Source organism: Phyllostomus discolor, chromosome 6 (assembly GCF_004126475.2).
Source record: "Phyllostomus discolor isolate MPI-MPIP mPhyDis1 chromosome 6, mPhyDis1.pri.v3, whole genome shotgun sequence".
Taxonomy (NCBI): Eukaryota; Metazoa; Chordata; class Mammalia; order Chiroptera; family Phyllostomidae; genus Phyllostomus; species Phyllostomus discolor.
The window spans coordinates 138,354,071-138,375,561 of NC_040908.2; the positions used below are offsets into that span (position 1 = coordinate 138,354,071).

The following is a 21,491-nucleotide window of genomic DNA, read 5'->3' on the forward strand; positions in this document are numbered from 1 at the left end:
TTGTTAATAGGCCTTCCTCTGCCCTTTTCTTCAAATGTTTGACAAGAGACTGGGGAGGGGAGTGCGAGGGGGAGGCTGCCTTGCTATTTCAATGTGGCGCCTGTTTTGCTGTATTTATCACTTTGAATCAGACCCAAGGACTTTTCCAGATGAAAACTTAACAATTAAATGTACTCCCTGAAAGAGAGCATTGTGTTTATGTCTTAAGATTATTGAACAATACAGATAATAATTTTTAGCAAAGTAGGCTCTATAATAGTATCAGTCTGCAAATGTTCTGAATTTAAGTAGTTTGACTACATTGAATGTCCACAGTGTATTTACTGTGCTGTAGTTGGCACTGAGAAGAGAAAAATGAGAATATTTAGTTTCTGCATTTAATAAGCTCACTAGTTATCTATGGAGATGGAAATATTATACATGTAACTCCTGCCCTGGCCACCAGTGGCTCAGTTGGTTGGAGCATCATGCCAAAAGTTTGTAGGTTCGATTCCTGGTCAGGGCACATGCCTAGGTTGCAGGTTGGTTCCCTGGTCAGGGCATGTGTGGGATGCAACAGATCTATGTTTCTCTTTCACGTCAACCTCTCTCTCTCTCTCTCTCTCTCTCTCTCTCTCTCTCTCCCCCCGCTTCTCTCTCATTCTCTTCCTCTCTCCCTCTCAAAAAAAATTAATAAACATAGACTTGGGTAAGGATTAAATTTTTTTTAAAAAAACCAGGTAACTCCTAAGAGATGATGCAAGGAGGGCAGTGTGTGTGAGATACAGAGAAAGCAAAATGTTAGTAGTGGCTGTCTTGCAGACAGAGGGGTGGTGGCATTCGATCCCAATTTTGATGCATGCATGGGAGCAAAGATAGCACAGGAAGGGAATTGATCACCTTTTCAATGAAGTAACCTATACCCTAGCCCATTTCACATATGCTGAGAAGAAGTAGAGGTAGGGGAGAGTACTCACATACTAAGAAAAGGCATGGGCGATGTCACAGACAGGAAACAGCATGCTCTGTGTGTCACCTATTGCCTTTCAATGGAAAGGGGCAAAGACAGAAAGTAACAATTGAAGTGTGAGACTGGGGCTTATGTGATCTGCTAGGAGTTCGAACCTTTTATTATAAGCACCAGAGGACCACTGAGAGGTGGTGAGCCGCAGGGTGACATGCACAGATTTGCTTTTGGAACAGCACTCCCCTGTGGAAGGCATTTAGAGTAATGATTCTCAGCTGGCCAAATGGAGCCCAGATGTCTGGATCCTACTTTTCACCAATTAAGTCATTCTCTAGTGGTGGTGGCCTGGCCATCAGTACTTTGTAATGGTTCCCCCAATGTTCTTTATTGGATCCACAATTAGAATTCACTGAATTAGAGTGAGAAGTGGCTACAGTCAGGGAGATGAGAAAGGAGGCTAATGCAGTAGTCCCGGTGATAAGTGTGAAGATCTGAGCTAACACAGAATCCGAAGAAATCTGAATTTTATTTTGTATGAGCATGTAATAGGATGAACTACAGGTCCAGCTATCAGTTTACTCTTTCTGTCTCCTAGACAGGAACTCAGTTATAAATGTGATGAGAGAAGTGTAAGGTTGAGTATAGTAATTGTTACTTCAGCGAAAACTGGGGAGTGAGAATAATGCAGAGTGTCACTTCCGTATTGTCACCTGAATAGAATTCCGGGCACCCCCTACTGCCGCTGCAGTGGGAGTTCAGAAGAGGTGAATGGTGGCGATGAATTGGCATCCTGCTGGGAGGTACTTAGCTGAGGAGGTGAGGCTTGAACTTGGTCTTAAATATTTACATTGATTAAATCAAGAAACAAACATCGACTGAGTCCTTATTACGTTATCTACGTTTTTATTTTTAAACAGCCACGGATTAAGTGGGTGTGGTTTTACACAGGAGAGAAACAGGGGTCAGAGAGGCTCAATGCTGTGATCCAGGACATAAAGTGTGATAGGTAACATGGCCTGTGCAGAGTAGGCACTCGATTACATGGTCAGGTTCACTTTCTAATATGGCCCCCTGACTCCCACATTCAATGCTACTTATATACAGTCAGGAAGATTCAGAGTGTAGAGGAAGAGGACTGAGGGCATGAGAGAGGTTTGAGACAGGAGCATCTTACGGTAAAATGGGTTGGGGATGACATGGGCATGACCAGGGACAATGAGGAAGTAATTGAGGCCCGATTGTTGACCTGGAACGTAAGCATCCTAATTTGGGATTATTTCCAGTTTTCATAGGAGGAATCACTGTTACCTAAGTGTCTTGACTGAGGCTACAACTGGTGGAAAAAAGACAAAAAATCTTGGAATGAATTAGCTTCTAGAAATATTATTGGAATTCCTTAACATCTTCTACTTTGTACCACTGCTGTGAAGCTAAGTTTTATACCAGTACAGTGCATGCATTCAGACAGGAAGGAAGGGTCATTTATCTCTCAAGATTTTTAAGTCACAGGAGTTTCAAAGTTCTAGCAAACGTTGACTAATTATACCATTCTCAAAATTTTAACCAAAAGTACTAAAGAGGATTCACATAAGATCTTATCCTTAAAAATGTGTTGCAGTGTCTAGAAGGTGAATAGTTGAACATAGATAAAACCATAGAACATACTGAAAGATGGCACAGACCTTTCGACCTGGAGGTGGCCCAGGACACTGGGAGGACTCCGGCGCATCCGTCAGGAGGCTCAGGGCCCAATTCTTGCTTTAATATGTACTAGCGGTGTGACCACTTAGCTGTCTCTGTACATTAGTTTCTTTTGTAAATTGAGAATAATTATTTTTGTCTTGCAATTCTATGTCATAATTCATGAGAAAGAACCTTGGAAAATTTTGAAACAATAACTAACTATAAACTAGTAACCGTAAAATTATGCTTTTGAGCATTTTAGTGCTTTGAGCACTTTAGGGGGAAATGCCAATGACAATTATATTCTCCCTAATTTAGTCCATAATCCTTAACCAAGTGTGTGCAACCTTATACATATTTCACATGGAATTCAGAATGTAGAATACACTAATTTACACTGTTCTTATTCTGACTTACCAGTAGTCAAATGCATGCATTACTGTGTATCCTTATTGCCTTCACAAGGACAATGTCTTACAGGTTATGGAACATTTAGAGCACCTAATGTGCAAAGAACGTTGTGCATAGTGAGCTTCTGTTAAAAATTGATCGGAATCAATGTTGTCACCTGAAGGATATTTGAAGGGCATGACAGTAGCTTCATCAGTGGGGTAGAAAACTCTGATAGACAAATGACCAATGTCCTCAAATAGCATGAGATTGTCTTAAATAAGAAAAACCAAGTAAACCGCTCTTGAGTGGTCTTAGAACTAGTGCCAAGTAGAAGCTACCAGTTAATATGTTTCATTTCAATTCAAAGAAGACATTTCTAAAAGAGTAATCCAGTGATGGAATTGGCTGCCTTGTGAGGTAATAGATTGTCCTCTGGGACTGCACAGCTGTGTTTGGATTGTTATTTAAGGTCACTTGAGCTTTGAATGTCCAGGAGGGCTGTTTTGATTTATGGGTTTTTTTTCCCCCATAGTTGGATATCAATGAAAAACGACAAAATATCTCTGTCTTTCATCAACATCCATGCCATACCCTACTGTAGCTCTGAGATGTTTTCTTATGTGGTAAAAGTGCTGCTGGCCACTAGGAGGGTGAGACTCGATTAGGAAAGCATTTCCCAAGAATTCCCTGTTTTTTCATCCTTAGCCCCAGGAGCTTCAGGCAGTTTACCTGGCCCGAGGTTGCTGTAGTTACCCACTTGTTCCTACTCAGTGGCTAATCTAGTCCTACCTTGTCTAAAAGACCCAGATCTCCATCAGGTATATCTACACTGTTAATGGATTAGCAATGTTTATTGTCTCTGGATAGTAAAGTCCTTGAGAATATTCTAGAGTTAATTTAGAGCTGCTACTAGATAATTTAGCAACTGCAATGCAACAGGTGGAAGTCTGAATCTCAGACCTGCCACTTACTAGCTGTGTGACTGAGCACGATTATAAACAATTCTGTGAGCCTCAGCTCTGTCAGTTGCAAACTAGCGATAAGAACAGATCCTCCAACACAGAGCTGCCTTGTGGAGTAAATTAGGTAATGCCTTGTACCTGGCACAAGGGAAATGCTCAATAATTTAATTAATGCTATTGTAAATGTTACTTTCTAATCATTGGCTAGATTGAAAAGCTCTGTGCTTTCTTTATTGCAGACATCGATGAATGTGCCTTACGAACACATACCTGCTGGAACGATTCTGCCTGTATCAACTTGGCAGGGGGCTTTGACTGCCTCTGTCCCGCTGGGCCCTCCTGCTCTGGGGACTGCCCCCATGAAGGAGGACTGAAGCGCAATGGGCAGGTGTGGACCCTGAAAGAAGACAGGTGTTCTGTCTGTTCCTGCAAGGTAAGACTGATGTAGTGCTGCAGAAATGGTAACCATACTTTCTCTTCCTCCCTCTTTTCTCTTCCTCGCCACCTTTTCCCCCCAGCTTGTTAACTCACGGATGTCCTATAGTTCCTGAAAAGGCTTCTCCTGTTCTCATCCATGCTGCAGCTAATGATGGCTCTGAGTGGCAGGTATCCCTGCTCCTAGTGAGAAGTGAGGTGTGGGTTTGGGAAGTGACTGCAGAGCACAGGGGTTGCAGGGCAGAGTTAGTCCTCCCAGTAAGAGCCTGCAGTGCCCTTAAGGGGGTTTGGGTGAAAGCTTTAATGATCCCTCATCCCACACTTATACAAACTTGCTAATTAAAACTACTCTTTGCCTGAAATGATCACCTGTAGAAACTTACTCACTTTGGTGGCAACACCATCAGAAAAGCAAGGCTCAGAGCCTTGCCTCCAGTGGTCAGAGACAGGCCGACCTCCATACTGAACAAATGGTAATGATAATACTGAGGCCTTCTGGTAAATGATTTCTTCTTTGTTGTTTTCAGTGCCAGGCTATTCCTCACATTAAGATATTCAGAAGTGAGTTTAATGCTTATGGAAATAAAATTCTGTCTTCGACTGGTTTTGCTTTATGCTTTGCAAAGTGAGCCTATCAAAGTGTTTAATTCCCTTGTGCTTTATTTCATCTTTTGTTGATCTTGCCTCTTCATTTTCCTTTGATAGTGCTTTGCTGTAGCTCTTGCATTGTATTCTTATGTCTTTTCAATGAGACTGTTTAATCTTGGGCTTTATGGGCTTAGGAAGCATAAGAAATTACTTGTTTAGTAGCCTCTTAGAGAGCTGGTCTCCTGAGAAATTCGGAGTGCCTCCTAGAAACAGTTCAAATGAACCCTGAAAAGCTCCAATTCATTTACCTGCCTTCTAGTCTGTTACACCTCCAACAGACCTGGGGGCACCAATTAAGAGAACTTAAGGTCATGCTCTCTTAAGGAGCCAGTCTTTAGGTCATGACCCCATGATGACCATCTTTTTCCTAGTACATAAACCTAGTTCAATGTATCCAAACTTCTGTCTCTTACCATTTTCAGAGCTCCTCCCACATTCCAAGCACCCTGTAATTTAAAAACAGCATCACATTTAATATAGTTCAACTTTGAAAAATGAAGAAACCAACTTTCTAAGTTTTAGGGCAAGTAATGTGTCCTAAGATCTTAAGATACCAATATTTAAGCTGGGACTTGAATTCTACTTTCTTGCCCCAAATTTCATAGTTTTCTCATCTTGCCATATATTCTTAACACCCTACAGGTGGCATCTGTTGATGCAGTTGGTTTATGAGAAACCAGTTAAGCAATCAGTCGATCCAACTTGACTGAGCTCACACTCTCAGTGCAGCAGCACCGTGTCAATGACTGTGTGGGACATTCCCCCAGGAAGTCTTCCAGTTCTTCCATACGTTATTTAGCCACATGGCACCAACTCAAAGGGGAGAAGCTTGTGAAAGAAGGAAAACTCATTGAGTGTTAGAATAGTTGGGAAGGACTTATTGAAGAGGTTCGCAGTTAAGTTTCCTTCCATTCAGCAAGCAAAATGTGGAGAATTTTCTTCACTAGTTCTTTTCTTGAAAATACTCTTTTTCTAAACTTTGGAGGATGATCACAACGTGACCCCATATTGATTTTGGGCTTTCTGAATCCCCAGGCCCTGGAATAGGAAAAAATTTTAGTTGAGTCTTGACTAAGGTAAAACCAAAATTTCTTTTTTTTTTCAGTTTTGTTGTATTTAAGCCCATGATAAGGCATGGAACTTTCCAATCATTAGAATGTCCCAAAGCTTTATTAGTTAATGATGCTAACAATTCAAGCAGCCCAAGTTGACTCACTCTGTTCTCACTCATTAAGTTTCTTTGAAGTCTTCAGAGAATTAGACTGAAGTTGCCACAGGATGTATACGGTACTTTTCATCCTGGTTGGTTCCTGTAATGCACCTCCACCACCACTGCACCCCTTTATGAATAAAGTACTAAGCAGATTTCTTTACAGACATACTTTTCTTCCAATTGTATTTATTAGGCATTAAGAGCATATCTCCCAAGAGGTGGTAGAGGATGAAGAAGGTCTGTCTTATCTTAGGAGCTGAATAAAGACCCCTGAATTAAATTCAGTAAATAACCCTCAGAAAGAATGTATGTGACCCTCCTTGTTTGATTCCATTATTTGTAGTTGAAAGTATTGCATTCTGATTTTTAAAATTTTTATTATATTTTTATTATAGTTGACATATGACACTGTATTAGATTCAAATGTATAGCATAGTTATTATTTAGACATTTATATAACTTATGAGTTGGTCATGCTGGTAAGTCTAGAACACATCTGACACTATACATAGCTATTATAGTATTATGGGCTGTATTCCCTGTGCTGTACTTTAAATCCCTGTGATTATTTTCATAATTGGCAATTTATATTTCTTAATTCCTTCCCCTTTTTCACTCATCTCCCAACAACTCTCCCATCTGGAAACCATCTGTTTTGTTTTCTTGTTTACATTGTTTTTTTAGATTCCAGTAGAATTATATGTGCTTTGTCTTTCTCTGATTGATTTATTTCACTTGGAGTAATAACCTCTAGGTCTATCCATGTTTTCACAAATGGCAAGATCTCATTCTTTTTTATGGCCAAGTAATATTCCATTGTGTGTATGTACTACATCTTTTTTTTTATCCAATCATCTATTGATGGGCACTTGGGCTGCTTCCATATCTTGGCTATTATAAATAATACTGCAAAGACTATAGGGGTGGACATATCTTTTTGAATGAGTGTTTTGAATTTCTTCAGACAAATACTCAGAAGTGGAATTGCTAGGTCATATGGTGGTTCTATTTTTAATTATTTGAAGAACCTCCATACTGCTTTCCACAGTGGCTGCATCAGTCTCCATTCCCACCAGCAATGCATGAGGGTTCCCTTTTCTCCACATCCTCACCAACACTTGTTGTTTCTTTATGTATTGATGATAGCCATTCTGACATGTTTGAGGTAGTATCTCATTGTGGTTTTAATTTGCATTTATTTCCCTGAAGATTAGCAACACTGAGAATCTTTTTAATTTCTCTTGGCCATCTGTGTGGCCTCTTTTGGGAAAAGTCTATTCAGGTCCTCTGCTGATTTTTTAATTGGATTTTTGTTGTTGCTTTTCTTTTTTTTTTTTTTGACACTAAGTTATATGTGTTCCTTATATATTTTAGATATAAACCCCTTACTAGATATATTGTTGGCAAATATCTTCTTCCATTCAGTAAGTTGTTTTCTTGGTCTTGTTGATGGTTTCCTTTATTGTACAAAACCTTTTAGTTTCATGTAGTCCCATTTGTTTATTTTTCCTTTTGTTTCCCTTGCCCAAGGAGACATATCCACAAAAATATTGCTGACAGCAATGTCAGAGTTTACTGCCAGTGTTGTCTTTTAGGATTTTTATGGCTTGGGGTCTTACATTTTAAATCTTTAGTCCAAACTGTAATAGAACAACGATTTTTTTAAAGAGTGATCCAGTTTTATCCTCTTGCATGTGTGTGTTCAGTTTTCCCAGCATCCTTTATTGAAGATACTGATTTTCCCCATTGTATTAATATATTTTTACTTCCTTTTTTCATACATTTGTTGACCATATAAGTGTGAATTTACTTTGTGGTTTCTCTATTCTGTTACATGGATCTCTGGGCCTGCTTTTTATGCCAGTACTGTGTTGTTTTGATTACTGTAGATATACAGTAGTTTGATACCCAGTGGTGTGACACCTCCAACTTTGTTCTTTTCTCCCAAAATTGCCTTGGGTATTTGGGGCCTTTTCTGGTTCCATATAATTTTTAGGAATTATTTGTTCTAGTTCTATAAAAAATACCATTGGTATTTTGACAGGGATTTCATTGAATCTATATTGTTTGGGTAGTATAGACATTTAAATGATGTTAATTATTCCTATCCATGAGCACTTTAAAGCCTTCCACTTATATGATTCTTTTTCAGTCTCCTTCTTCAATCTTATAGTTTTCCAAATATGGTCTTTCACCTCCTTGGTTAAATTTATTCATAGGTATTTTATTCTTTTTGATGCCGTTATAAGTGGGATTGTTTTCTTAATTTCTTCATGTGATAGTTTATTATTGGCATATAAAAATTCAACTGATTTCCAAATATTAACTTTGTATTCTTCTACTTAACTTATTCACTTATTATAGTTTTTTGGTGGATTCTTTAGGGTTCTCTATATATAGTACCATGTCATCTGCAAATAATGACAGTTTTACTTTTTCTTTGCCATTTCAACTGCCTTTTGTTTATTTATTTTTTCATCTGATTGCTGTGGCTAGGTCTTCCAATACCTTGTTGAATAAAAGTGGTGAAAGAGGATATTCTCTTCTTGTTCCTAATTTTAAAGGAAACACTTTTAGCTTTCCACTGATGAGTAGGATGTTAGCTGTGGGTTTGCCATATATGACCTCCATTTTATTGAGGCATATTCTGCCTATCCCAACTAGGCTGAGAAGTGTCTTTTTTTCATCATAAATAGGTGTTAGATTTTCTCAAATGTTTTTCTGCATCTGTTGATGTGATCATATGACATTTGTCCTTCATTTTGTTTGCTGTATCATGTTAATTTATTTGTGGGTATTGACTCAGTCTTGCATTCCAGGAATAAATCTCATTTGATGATGGTATGTGACTTTTTTTATGTATTGCCAAGTTTGATTTGCTAATATTTTGTTGAGCATGTGTGCATCTATGTTCATCAGGGATGTTGGCATAAAATTTTTTTGTAGTGTTTTTGTCTCTTTCAATCCATGTGATGCTAGTCTTGTATTAAGCTTGGGAGCCTACCTACTACTTCAATTTTTTGGAACAGTTTGAGAAGAATAGGTATTGATTTATCTTTGAATGTTTGGTAAAATTCACCTGTGAAGCCATTTGGTCCAGGGCTTTTGTTTGTTGGGAGTTTTCTTTTTTAATTACTTATTTGATTTTGTTAAGAGTTATCAGTCTCTTCAGATTTTTTTTGTCCTGATTCAACTTGAAAAGATGGTATGTTTCTAGAAATTAATCCATTTTCCAGGTTTTCCAACTTGTTGGCATACAATTGTTTATAGCCTTTCCTCATATTTTTTGTACTTCTTTTTTTTTTAAAGATTTTATTTATTTATTTTTAGAGTAAGGGGAAGGGAGGGAGAAAGAGAGAGAGAGAACCATCATTATGTGGTTGTCTCTTGTGTGTCTCTAACTGGGGACCTGGCCCACAACCCAGTCATATGCCCTGACTTGGAATGAACTAGTGACCCTTTGGTTCAAAGGCCGACACTCAATCCACTGAGCCACACCAGCCAGGGCATTATTTTTATATATTTCTGTGGTGCCCATCAATACCTCTCATTCATTTATGATTTTATGTACTTGAGTCCTTTTTCTTTTTTGATGAGTCTGGTTAAATATTTATCGATTTTGTTTACCTTTTCAAAGAGCCAGCTCTTGGTTTCATTGATTATTTTTACTTATTTTTTTAGACTCTGTTTTGTTTATTTTTTCTGATCTTTATTATTTCCTTCTGCCTACTCACTTTGGGCTTTGTTTATTCTTCTTTTTTGTAGTTCTTTAAGTGTATATTTGAGATTTCTCTTATTTCTTGAGATAGGCCTGTAATGCTATAAATTCTTCTTTTATAATTTCTTCCGGCCCCGGTGAACACCTAAGGCTCCGCCCCCCCCCCCCCCCCCCACCGTAACAAGAGCGACCAGACTGGAAAAGAAAAAAAATAACAATAATAGGAGAGACAGGGAAAGACATAAGACATGTTTCCAGAAGAACAGATCAGTCCCCCAGGACTCATCCTTTTGAACGACCAAGAAATAGCCAATCTATCAGATGCGCAATTCAAAACACTGGTGATCAGAAAGCTCACGGAATTGGTTGACTTTGGGCGCAATTTAGATGAAAGGATGCAGATTACCATAAAACAGATGCAGGAAGATACGCGGAGGAGAGCCAATAGTGAAAGGAAGGAATCTGAGTCTCAAAACAATACAGTGGACCAGAAGGAAGATAGAATCAACCAAGCAAGAAAGCATGATGAAATAAGAATTCAAAAAATCGAGGAAAAGCTTAAGACCATCGAGGACACCTTTAAACGTTCCAACATCCGAATTATAGGGGTACCAGAAGGGGAGGAGCAACAAGTGGAAAACTTATTTGAACAAATAATAAAGGAGAACTTCCCCAATCTGGCAAAGGGAACAGTCTTCCAAGAAATCCAAGAAGCTCAGAGAGCCCCAAAGAAGTTGGACCCAAGAAGAAACACACCAAGGCACATCATCATTACATTAGCCAAGGTAAAAACGAAGGAGAGAATCCTAGAAGCAGCAAGGGATAAGGGGACAGTCACCTGCAAAGGAGTTCCCATCAGACTGTCAGCTGATTTCTCCAAAGAGACCTTACAGGCAAGAAGGAGCTGGAAAGAAATATTCCAAGTCATGAAAGACAAGGACCTACATCCCAGATTACTCTATCCAGCAAAGCTCTCATTTAGAATGGAAGGGAAGATAAAGTGCTTTTCAGATAAGGTCAAATTAAAGGAGTTCATCATCACCAAGCCCTTATTTTATGAAATGCTAAAGGGACTTATCTAAGAAAAGAAGATAAAGAAAAGACATGTATAGTAAAAGGACAGCAAACCCACAATTATTAACAACCACACCTAAAGCAAAACCAAAAGAAACTAAGTAAACAACTAGAACAGGAACAGAACCACAGAAATGGAGGGCACATGGAGGGCTAGCAGTAGGGGGGTGGGAGGAAGAGAGAGGGGGAAAAGGTATAGAGAATAAGTAGCATAGAATGTAGGTTAAAATAGATAGGGGGAGGGCAAGAATAGTACGGGAAATGTAGAAGCTAAAGAACTCAAAAGTATGACACATGGACATGAACTAAAGGGGAGGAACGTGGGTGGGAGAGGGGGTACAGGGTGGAGGGGAGTGAAGGGGGAAATGGGACAACTGTAATAGCATAATCAATAAAATATATTAAAAAAAATAATGATTTCTTCCAACGTGTCCCATAGATTTGGAGTCATTGTGTTTTCATTTTTATTTGATTCCCTTGCTCTCATTGTTCACCCATTCATTGTTTAGCAGCATGTTATTTAGCCTCATTTGTCTGTGTGTTTCTCAGCTTTCTTCTTGTGATTGATATCTAGTTTCCTACTATCATGGTCTGATGCCTGATATGATTTCAGTCTTAAATTTATTGAGGCTTGTTTTATGGCCTAATATATGTGGTCTTACCTGGAAAATCTTCTCTGTGCACTTGAAAAGAATGTATATCCTATTGCTTTTGGGTGAAGTGTCATAAAAATGTCAATGATGTGCATTTGTTCTACTTTGTCAATAAGGCCTTGTTTCCTTGCTGATTTTCTGTCTGGATCATCTATCCATTAATATCAATGGTGTGTTAAAGTCTCCCACTGTGACTTTTTATTACCGCCTGTCTCTCCCTTTATGTCTGTCAATAGTTGCTTTATATATCTAGGAGCTCCTACAGTGAGTGTATAGATGTTTATGAGAGTTATATCTACTTCTTGGATTGACCCCTTTATCATGATGACATGCCCTTCTTTGTCTCGTGTTACAGCCCTCTTTTAAAGTCTATTTTGTCTCACAAATATTGTTGTCCCAGCTTTTTTTTTTCCATTTCCATTTGCATAGATCATCTTTTCCATCCTTTTACTTTAAATTTCTGTGTTTCATTTGATCTTAAATGGACCTCTTGTAGGCAGTATAAGTACAGGTCTTCGGTTTTTATCCATTCATCCACCTATATCTTTTGATTAGGGCATTTAGTTCACTTGACATTTAGATTGATTGTTGATAGGTATATAGTTATAGCCATTTTATTTACTGTTTTTCTGATTATTTTTGTAGTCCTTCTCTGTTCTTGTTTTATTCTCTTGCTCTCTTCTCTTAGATGCTGTTGACTTTCTAAAGTGTTGTGTTTGGATTCCTTTCTCTTTATTTCTTATAAATCTCTTTTAGATTTTTGTTTTGTAATTCATGTATACCAAGCTATGTTTATAGCAGTCTATCTTAAGTTGATGTCACTTAAAATACATTCTTTAATCAGTACATTTTTAAATCATTCCCTTTCTGTTTATGCTTTTGCCTATATTTTTTATTTTGTGTGTGTGTATATCTTAATTTATTATTTTAATTACACATGATCTTCCTACCTTTGCCTTTTAACATCTGTATTAGCTTTATAGTTGGTTGATCCACTGGTTTTACCATTGATTTGCCTTTGTCAATGAGATTTTTTTCTAACCTCAGTTTTCTTATTAATATTTATATTTTCTTTTCTACCTAAAGAATCTTCTTTAATATTTCTTGTAATACTGGATTAGTGGTGATGAACTTTAGTTTTTTCTTCTCTGGGGAACTATCGCTTTTCTGATTCTCAATGATAATCTTGCTGGGTAGAGTAATCTTGGCTGTTAATTACTTGCTTTTCATCATTTTGAATATCTTGGGCTACTCCCTACTGGCCTGCAAAATTTCTGTTGAAAAGTCAGCTGTGAGTTTTATCTGAGCTCCCCTGTACTTCACTAGCTGCTTTTCTCTTTCTACTTTTAAGATTCTCTCCTTGTCTTCAACCTTCAGCATTTTAATTATGATGTTTGTTGATGTGAGCCTCTTTGGGCTTGTCTTGTTAGGGACTCTCTGTAGTTCCTGAACTTTTATGTCTGTTTTCTTCACCAGGTAAGGGAAGTTTCCAATCATTTCTTAAACAGGTTTTCAATCTCTTGCTCTAATTCTTTTCCTTCTTCTGGTGTCCCGATGATGCAGATATTGATATGCTTGAAGTTTTCCAGAGGTCCCTTAAACTATTCGTATTTTTTAAAATTCTTTTCTCTTTTTGCTGTTGCATTTGGGTGTTTTTTTACTACTATGTCTTACAGATTACTGGTTTGATGCACTCCTTTATCTAGTCTGCTATTGATGCCCCATAGTGTATTCTTCATTGTAGTTATTTCATTCTTCATTTCTGACTGGTTCTTTTTTATGGGTTCTGTCTCTTTTTTGCAACTCTTACTGGGCTCATCTAGTCTTCCCCTAAGTTTATTGAGCATCCTAATAAACTGTGTTTTGAACTCTGTACCTGGTAGATTGCTTATCTCTATTTCCTCTAGTTCCTTTTCTGAAGTTTTTTAGATTCTATCCTTTGGTATATTTTTGTCTCCTCATATTTGCTTACTCTGTTTGCTTCTATGTGTGAAGCAATATCTCCTATATTTCCCAGTCTTAGTAAAGTGGCCTTATGTAGTAGGTGTCCTGTAGGGCCCAGTGGCACAGTCTCCCTGTTCACCTGAGCCAGGTGCTCCAGGCATGTCTCTTGTAGGGGTTGTGCATGCCTTCCTGTTGTAGTTGAACCTTAATTGTTATTGGCACATCAGTGAGTGGGACTGACCCTCAGTTCTGAATGGCTATGAGAGCCTACCTTGACTAAAGCAGATGCTGATTTGCAGGGCTGACCCCATGTAGTGGGAGTCACTTTAACAGGACTCATGTCAGCCAAATTCACCATTCAGGCTTGTCACTCGTAGAGCTGGTTAGGTAGTGCTCTGATGTGGTCTGAATCCAGCCACCACATGTCTGGTTCTGGGGCCTCTTGGAAGGGCCTCCTGTGTAGGCCAAGGTCAGTCACCACTTGTGCCTAGCCTGGCACAGCCTGGTGGGAGCTACAGAGTGATCTGCAATTGTTTGCCACTTGTACTGATGTTGCTGGCACTTGGGAGAGTCTGTTGCTATGAACCAAGGCAGGGAGCCACTAGTGTCAGGCTTGGGACCATCATGTGAGCTGAGGCCAACCACTACTTGTGACAGGCTTGGGGTACTTAGCAAGAGAAACAGGGCACACTGAGGCCAGCCACTGCTTGTTTGGGGGTTTGTGGCCCTTTGAGAGATTTTAGGGAAGTCTATAGTGCAAGCCAAGGGAGGCTGCTTGTGTGAAATAGCCCCTGGAAGGAGCTTCGCATGTCATATGAGTTGAGGGGGCAGGGTCTCTGGGAATCACTAGGTCAGGGAGGATGGTGTTAGCCAGGTTAATGGAGAGGACAGATTTGGTGCTCACACTCACTGAGCTGGCTGGGTGGGAGGACTGCTCAACAAAAGAACATTGGTGCTTGCTAGCACTTCCATCCCTGGAATGAGGTGCCATGACCCACACCTCTCCAGCTCTTGCCCTAAAACTATGTAATTTAGTTCCTCTCCATATGGCCCTGGCTCTTTTTGAGCTCATGCCTCTGCCCTGGAGCCCAGAATAAATGAGCCTGTGAGGGAGCGGGTCCATGCACAGGCCCCTCAATAGGACACATTATTCTTCAGCAGCCCTTCATCTCACTTGAATGCAATCCTACTGGTCCTCATAGTCAGATGTTATGGGGACACCTCTTCCTGGCACTGGTGCTCTGGGCTGGGGAGCCCAATAGGGAGCCCCCTGCTTCCCTCAGAAGGGACCTCTGCAGTTGAGATGTCCCTACTAATTCTTAATTGCCTCACCATGGTTGTGAGACCTTCCCATTCCATGTTCCCTTTGTACCTACCCATCTTGTTGTGGCTTCTGCTTTGTATTTTTAGTTATAAGCCTTCTGTTCAGCTAGTCTTCAGGTAGAGCTCATTGATGATTATTCTATAATGCAGTTATAATTTGGCTATAGTCGTGGGAGTCAGCAAGCACAGCAGTTACCTACTCTGCCAGGAGTCATAGAAGTTCTTCTGTTGTAATTTGATAAGAAAAAAATCCCTGGTACTTAATCATCTAAATTGACTATTACAATGACATTATCTTGAAGGCTAAGAATCAAATCAAGGTTGGGATATAAAGTACTGCTTTTTGATCATATTCTTGATGATTCAAATAATAAAACCAAATCCCATAAACCAACAAAGGGTTGAGGCTCACTTTTAAAAGATGCAGGGTTGAAATTCTTTCAAAAGGTCACTTTCCCCTTGAGAGTCAATATACCAGGTTAATTACTAGTGTTTCATGCCAATTGAAAAAAAAGGCCTAGAAATATGTTCACAGCTGAATGGAGTTCAAAGATAAAGCTAGGCTAGCACAGGTAGATTTGGGCTTTTATTAGATGCTGCAGGCTTCCTTGGCAGTGACAATGATTTTGTGCACCTTTTGACCACATAATGGATTAGTCACAGGAGGATTGCTGAACTGTTTAGAACCCATGTTTCTCCAGCATTATCCAGACCACAGAAACCCAGAGTGAAAAATGGTCCTTTCTCTGGGCTTGATCCCTAAATCTTAGTTACTGCCCAGCTTCTGTTTATAGATACCCATCTGTGGCTCTTTCATTCATAAATTTGTCCATGGCCTTGGGAAGACTTCTTTATTTTTCACATGGGGAGATGGAGTGATTGCACGTTTATTAGATTCCAGTAAGTGCAGCATTTTTATATTGGAGATCACAGAGATGAATAGTGAAATGGATGCACAAACAATTAACCAGCTGTCGTGCCATGGCAGTCATGAAGTTTGTTATGGGAACATAGGAAGGGGAAGTATGCTGTATTCTGGGAGATTGCAGAAAGGAATAGGGAATGACTTCACTGAGTGGGTGATCTTTGAGTAAGACCCTAAGGGATGAAAAATTCATCCAAGTAGACATGTAAGGAAGGTGAATCCCAAACAGAGAAAACAGCAAGAAGAAAGTTACATAGCACAACCATATATGTTGTGCTAAGGGAACTATGAAGTGAATGATGAGATTAGACTATCAGGAGCAAGTCAAGTATGGGAACGATATAGCTGGTGATGAGCCTGGAGATAAAGGCTGGGGACAGAGTCAGGCCATGGAATTTAGACTTTATCCTGTGGGCAGGAGAAGAGCATGAGAGATTTTTCATTTAGAATTGTCATGGCCCAATCAAAGTCTGATTGACAGCATGAGGGACTGAGAAGATCAAAGCCAAACAGGGAGATATCACTTAGGCTGAAGCAAAGGTTCAGGAGAGTAAAGAAGGGAACCTGAAAGATGGATAGAGAGTAAGACCACATGGAAGATAACACAGAAATGAAGTGATGGGTCTTGGTGAATGATGATATCAGACACTCAGCCTCTATCACAATATGTGCCTTCATTCTGTGGGTAAAAAAGAAGCATCAGAGTGAGATATCTGAAACTTAGCTGCCCCTTACCCTGGGTAGAAAGAGTTCAGGTGCCTCAGACAAGAGATGGAGCCAGGGTTTGCCCTTTAGGCTTCTGTGCACTCGATAAGTGTTAGTTATTACAACACCTACATTTACTCCCATGCCTGCATCTTTACCCACCACTATCATCAGTAACTGGGAAATCCAGTGAGAGAAAGAAAACAAGATATGAAGGGCAGATTTCATATCCTTGCTTCATGCAGTGTTTGTTTAATTAAAAAGAAAAGTAAATGGCATTCATCCTAAAACAAAATATCACACTGAAGACTTGGCAATACCAGGTCTTGAGTTTTTCTGGGATTGCAGGGATGGGTAGGAAAATGCACACTATAAATAACCAATCACCCATCCTGTCATGATAAAGTCAGGGCCAAATTGCCATGGCAACAGAGGAGTGGGGCAAAGTGAGGAAGCCCTCTGCCCCAAGGCTGCTGGGAATGCTCCATCCCACCTGGCCTCATATAAGTCTTTGTCCGGAAACAGAAGAAGATGGTGACGGTAGGGTTCCTTCATGTCTTTCAGGCAAGGAGAGAATAACCCTGTCTGCTAGGAGTTGACTGGCGATCATAGAGCTCTGCCATTCTCCACGCTCACTCACAACAAACAGGGATAAGACAGACTGTGCCCAAGGCCAGGGTAGAGGTTAGTTTTCAGGAATTGTACAATCTACTCATTTAAAAAAAAAGAAAGGAAAAAAAGCTTTTCTTTGTTTTCTAAACCTAACATGGAGCATTGTCAATACCTTCCTGCCCAGGGTGTTCTTGATGGCGGGAGCTGGTGGTAGACGCGCTAAGATAATGTTTCCTTTTCTTTGAGAGATGAAGATACTGTGGTTTAGTTCAGCCCTCAAAACTCTCGTGAAGAAACAGCGTCCTAATGTCCATATCCCCCACTTCACCTTCCCACTGTGCTGTTCCAGACCCTGCCTGCTCACTGCAGGAGCTTGAGGGGGCTGCCATGCTAGTTCCCTAATGGACTGGGTGCTTTGTTTTCCCGCAGCAGTTCTCAACCGTTTCCTTGCTCCAGAGTCATCTGGAGGGCTTGTGAGCCTTTGGTCACTGGCTCACCCTCAGGCTCTGTGGCTCAGCAGGTCTGGGTGGGGGCGGGGCACAATGACTTGCATTGCTGACTAGTTCCTGGGAGACTCCAGCAGTGCTGGTCATGGGACTTTGAAAACCATCGCCCCAAAAGTCCTTCCAATCTCAGTTCATCTGCGATCATTTTTTTTTCCTACTCTAGCCTCCTCATGATTCTAAGTCATTGTTATAAAATTCCAGATTGGGATCTAGTTTCTGTTTTGTTACTAAAAGGAATAGTCATTTCCTCTTTCTGGACCCAGTTTCCTCTTCATTAAAATAAGATGGTTGAAGGAAGTGACCGCTAAAGGTTTTCAACCCTACAAGCTAATTAAAGAAAGCTAACAGACTAGGTTTGTGGGGAGTAACCTGAAGGCATAATTAATATTTTGTAAAGCAATTGGATATCAGAGCCCAATAAATTGGTATATGAGGAGGTAGAACAGATGGGTCTATAGTACCATTCCTAATTTTATCCTTTATGTCATGGATCAGAAAATTTTTTCTGTGAAGGGTCTGACAGGCTTTGCATACTATAAAGTCTCTGAATCAAATACTCAACCACGACATTGTAGTGCAAAGGCAGCTATAGACAATACGTAAATGAATGAAAGAGACCGTATTCCAGGGACAATTTAGTCACAGAAATGGGTGACATCCAAATTTGGTCTCTGGATATCAGTTTGCCAAATGCTGGTTTAAAATATTTTTCAAGTTACATGAATAATTCTACCTAAGTCCACCTTTTTGATTTAAAAGTTCTGAAACTGTAGCAGAAAGAAAAATAGTAAAATTATGCCATCTGGAGTAAATGTATCAATGTATTGACTATTCAGTAATACAATGTATAATTTATATAATAAAACCTATAATTTTCCAAGACATAGGAAAAATACATTAGCTTTTTATATGCTAGGAGAGTGTATATTCCTGCTCTTTAAAATTCAGGAGCAGTTTAAATATTACAATACTTATTAGTTGTTTATAGCTGCACTTTCATCATAAAACTGCATAAAAGCACTTCGCTTCTGTGGTGGAAGGGTGGGAGAATACATCTTTGGCATTTAAGTGGGGATTGTTCTGACCACTCCATCTGGGATAAAGGTCAAGTCCTGGGAATGACCCAGAGATCGATGGCAAGAAGGATCACTTACCATCAGTTGGCTCCATTTTCTTGCCCAATTTAGATTCTAGTGCAGTTGTGCTCTACGAGCTGAGGTTTTATAATGGCATTCTCATTGAATTAATGAAGCCACCTGTGACATTTTCATTATTAAAAATGATTTCCCTGACAGTTACCCTGTAATTCAAAGCCAAAGTGAACAGAGCCGTTGCTCTGAACACGTTAGAGACGACGAGGGGCCCATTTGGCATTTTCTCATAATTGATGAGATGCGATATTGCTTTATTTTACACTAACCTGGAGGCTATTCCCTTATTCTTATTCATCCTTTTAATCCACACGTTGGGAGAAGCCTGGCATTCTGATTGGGTCGCATTGCTTGTGGTGCGGCAGCCACATCTAGAAGAGTCTACTTCTGCATTCGATCTTGCTCATCGACCTAGCCACATGGGTTCCTGAAGCCCGGTCCTGCTGTACTCTGGGGAGTAAAACTGCGCCCGCTGTAGCTGAGCTGACCAAATGGAGTCATCCATAGTTATTATTACTTTTCTTAGCTTCTGTTGGTTAACGTAAACCTTTAGGGAGTCATTTTAGGCAATGGGTACATGAGCAAAATGTACTAGTGAGTTAAAAATAATGGTATATGAGTTGTGAGCCAAAGACCTATTGGAAGATTCCTAGGAGCTAGGCACTTCTTTGTCCAGACCAGCTGAATTCTGACTGATTCATTGCTTAACTAGAGTCTTTTGCTCTCTATCCCCAAACACATGTACACATACATGTACATATAGGAATATATGCATATGTGCGTTTTTATGCATATGTATATATGTTGTTACGTAAAGTTTTCCGAGACCAAAAATGAGACTGTCAACTCTAGCATCACATTATGAGTTTACTAAGGGCACATACATACAAAGTTCATTCTGTTTGATGACAAGATGACATGGGTATCGGCTACACCGTAGGATATCAGCACACTACAGTAGGTGTGAAGGCGTTACATAGTACAGGGTAGGAGGGATAGGGTACTGGGACGTGACCCACCCCAGATGAAGAGGAAACACCTTGCATGCTTGCCCAAGGTGAGGCAAGAAGCTGTAGCAGGCACCAGCAAAGAGCAGCACACTGTGCGGGAGGTGGGGGTGGGGAGTGAGGCAGTCTCTGGGGCCTCCAGGGGAAGGGATCTATACTCTGCCCCCGATCTAGGTGGCAGAGCTGGTGTTGCTCAGGCAGCAGTCACATCACAGAATGGCCTTCTCTGCACATGTGCACAAATCTTTCATCCCTGGATATTTTGGAACACTGTGATTTCTTGTCATTAATTATATTTTCATTAACTTTATTGCAGTGACATTGACTGAGAACATTACATAAATTTCAGATGTAAAACTTTATGACAAGATGTCTGTAAGCAATATTAGATGCTCATCAAATGAAGTCTAGTCCCCTGCTCTCACCCTGTATTACACCCCCTTACCCTCTGTGTCCTCTCCCCACCCACCCCTCTGATAACCACCATTCTGTTGTCTGTGCCTATGAAGTTGGTTTGTTTCTTTTTGTTTTATATCCCATATATCACTGGAATTAAATGGTTCTTGTTCTTTTCCATATGACTTATTTCACTTAGCACGATACTCCGATCCCTCCATGTTGTTGCAAATGGCAATATTTCATCTCCCTCATGGCCGAGTAGGATTCCATTGTGTATATGTACCACATGTTTTTTATTCATTTACCTGACAAAGGACACTTAGGTTGTTCCCATATTATGGCCACTGTTACTGATGTGTCACTGAACATAGGGGTATATAGGCAACAAATAAATGTTGTTGTTTTTTAAGATTTTATTTATTCATTTTTAGGGAGGGAAGGGAGGGAGATAGAGAAAGAGAGAGAGAGAGAGAAACATCAATGTGTGGTTGCTGGGGGTTCTGGCCTGCAACCCAGGAATGTACCTTGGCTGGGAATCGAACCTGGGACACTTTGGTTCCCATCCCGCGCTCAATCCACTGAGCTACGCCAGCCAGGGCTACAAATAAATGTTTTTGAATCTTTTGTGTAGATACTGAAAAGAGGGACTGCTGGGTCACATGGTAGCAGTTTTCCTAGTTTGGGGAGGAACCGCTATACTGTTTTGCACAGTGGCTGCACCAGTTTACATTCCCACCAGCAGTGCCAGGGCTCCCTGTACTCCACATCCTCTCCAAACGTTATATCTTGTTCTATTGGTAATAGCTTTTCTGAGGTGCTATCATTTCAGTGTGCTTTTGACTTGCATTTACCTTATAATTAGTGAGGCTGAGCATCTTTTCATATATATGTTGCTATCCGTATGTCCTCCTTGGAAAATTGTCTATTCAGGACCTCTGTCCATTTTTTATTTTTTAAATTAAATTTATTGAGGTGACATTGGTTAATAAAAATACATAAAGAACTCATGTACAACAATAAACTAAAACAATCCACTTAACTGGATTGTTTTATTCTGTAGTTGAGGTGTATGAGTTCTTTATCTATTTTGCATATTAGCTATTTACCCAAATTATTGTGTGCAAGTGTCGTCTCTCATTTGGCTGGATGCTTTTTTTGTTTTATCAATTGTTTCTCTTGCTGTGCAAAAGCTTT

General features: G+C 39.9%; 1 protein-coding gene across 2 annotated transcripts in view; it reads left to right on the forward strand.

Annotated features, from left to right (window-relative positions):
- The window catches only part of NELL1 (neural EGFL like 1), a 729,686-nt gene that overhangs the window by 694,344 nt on the left and 13,851 nt on the right, over positions 1-21,491 (forward strand). For both annotated transcript variants that reach the window (XM_028515811.2, XM_028515812.2), the window contains one exon: positions 4,224-4,417. In XM_028515811.2, the coding sequence (XP_028371612.1) occupies positions 4,224-4,417 (194 nt within the window). The remainder of the gene's footprint in view (positions 1-4,223; positions 4,418-21,491) is intronic.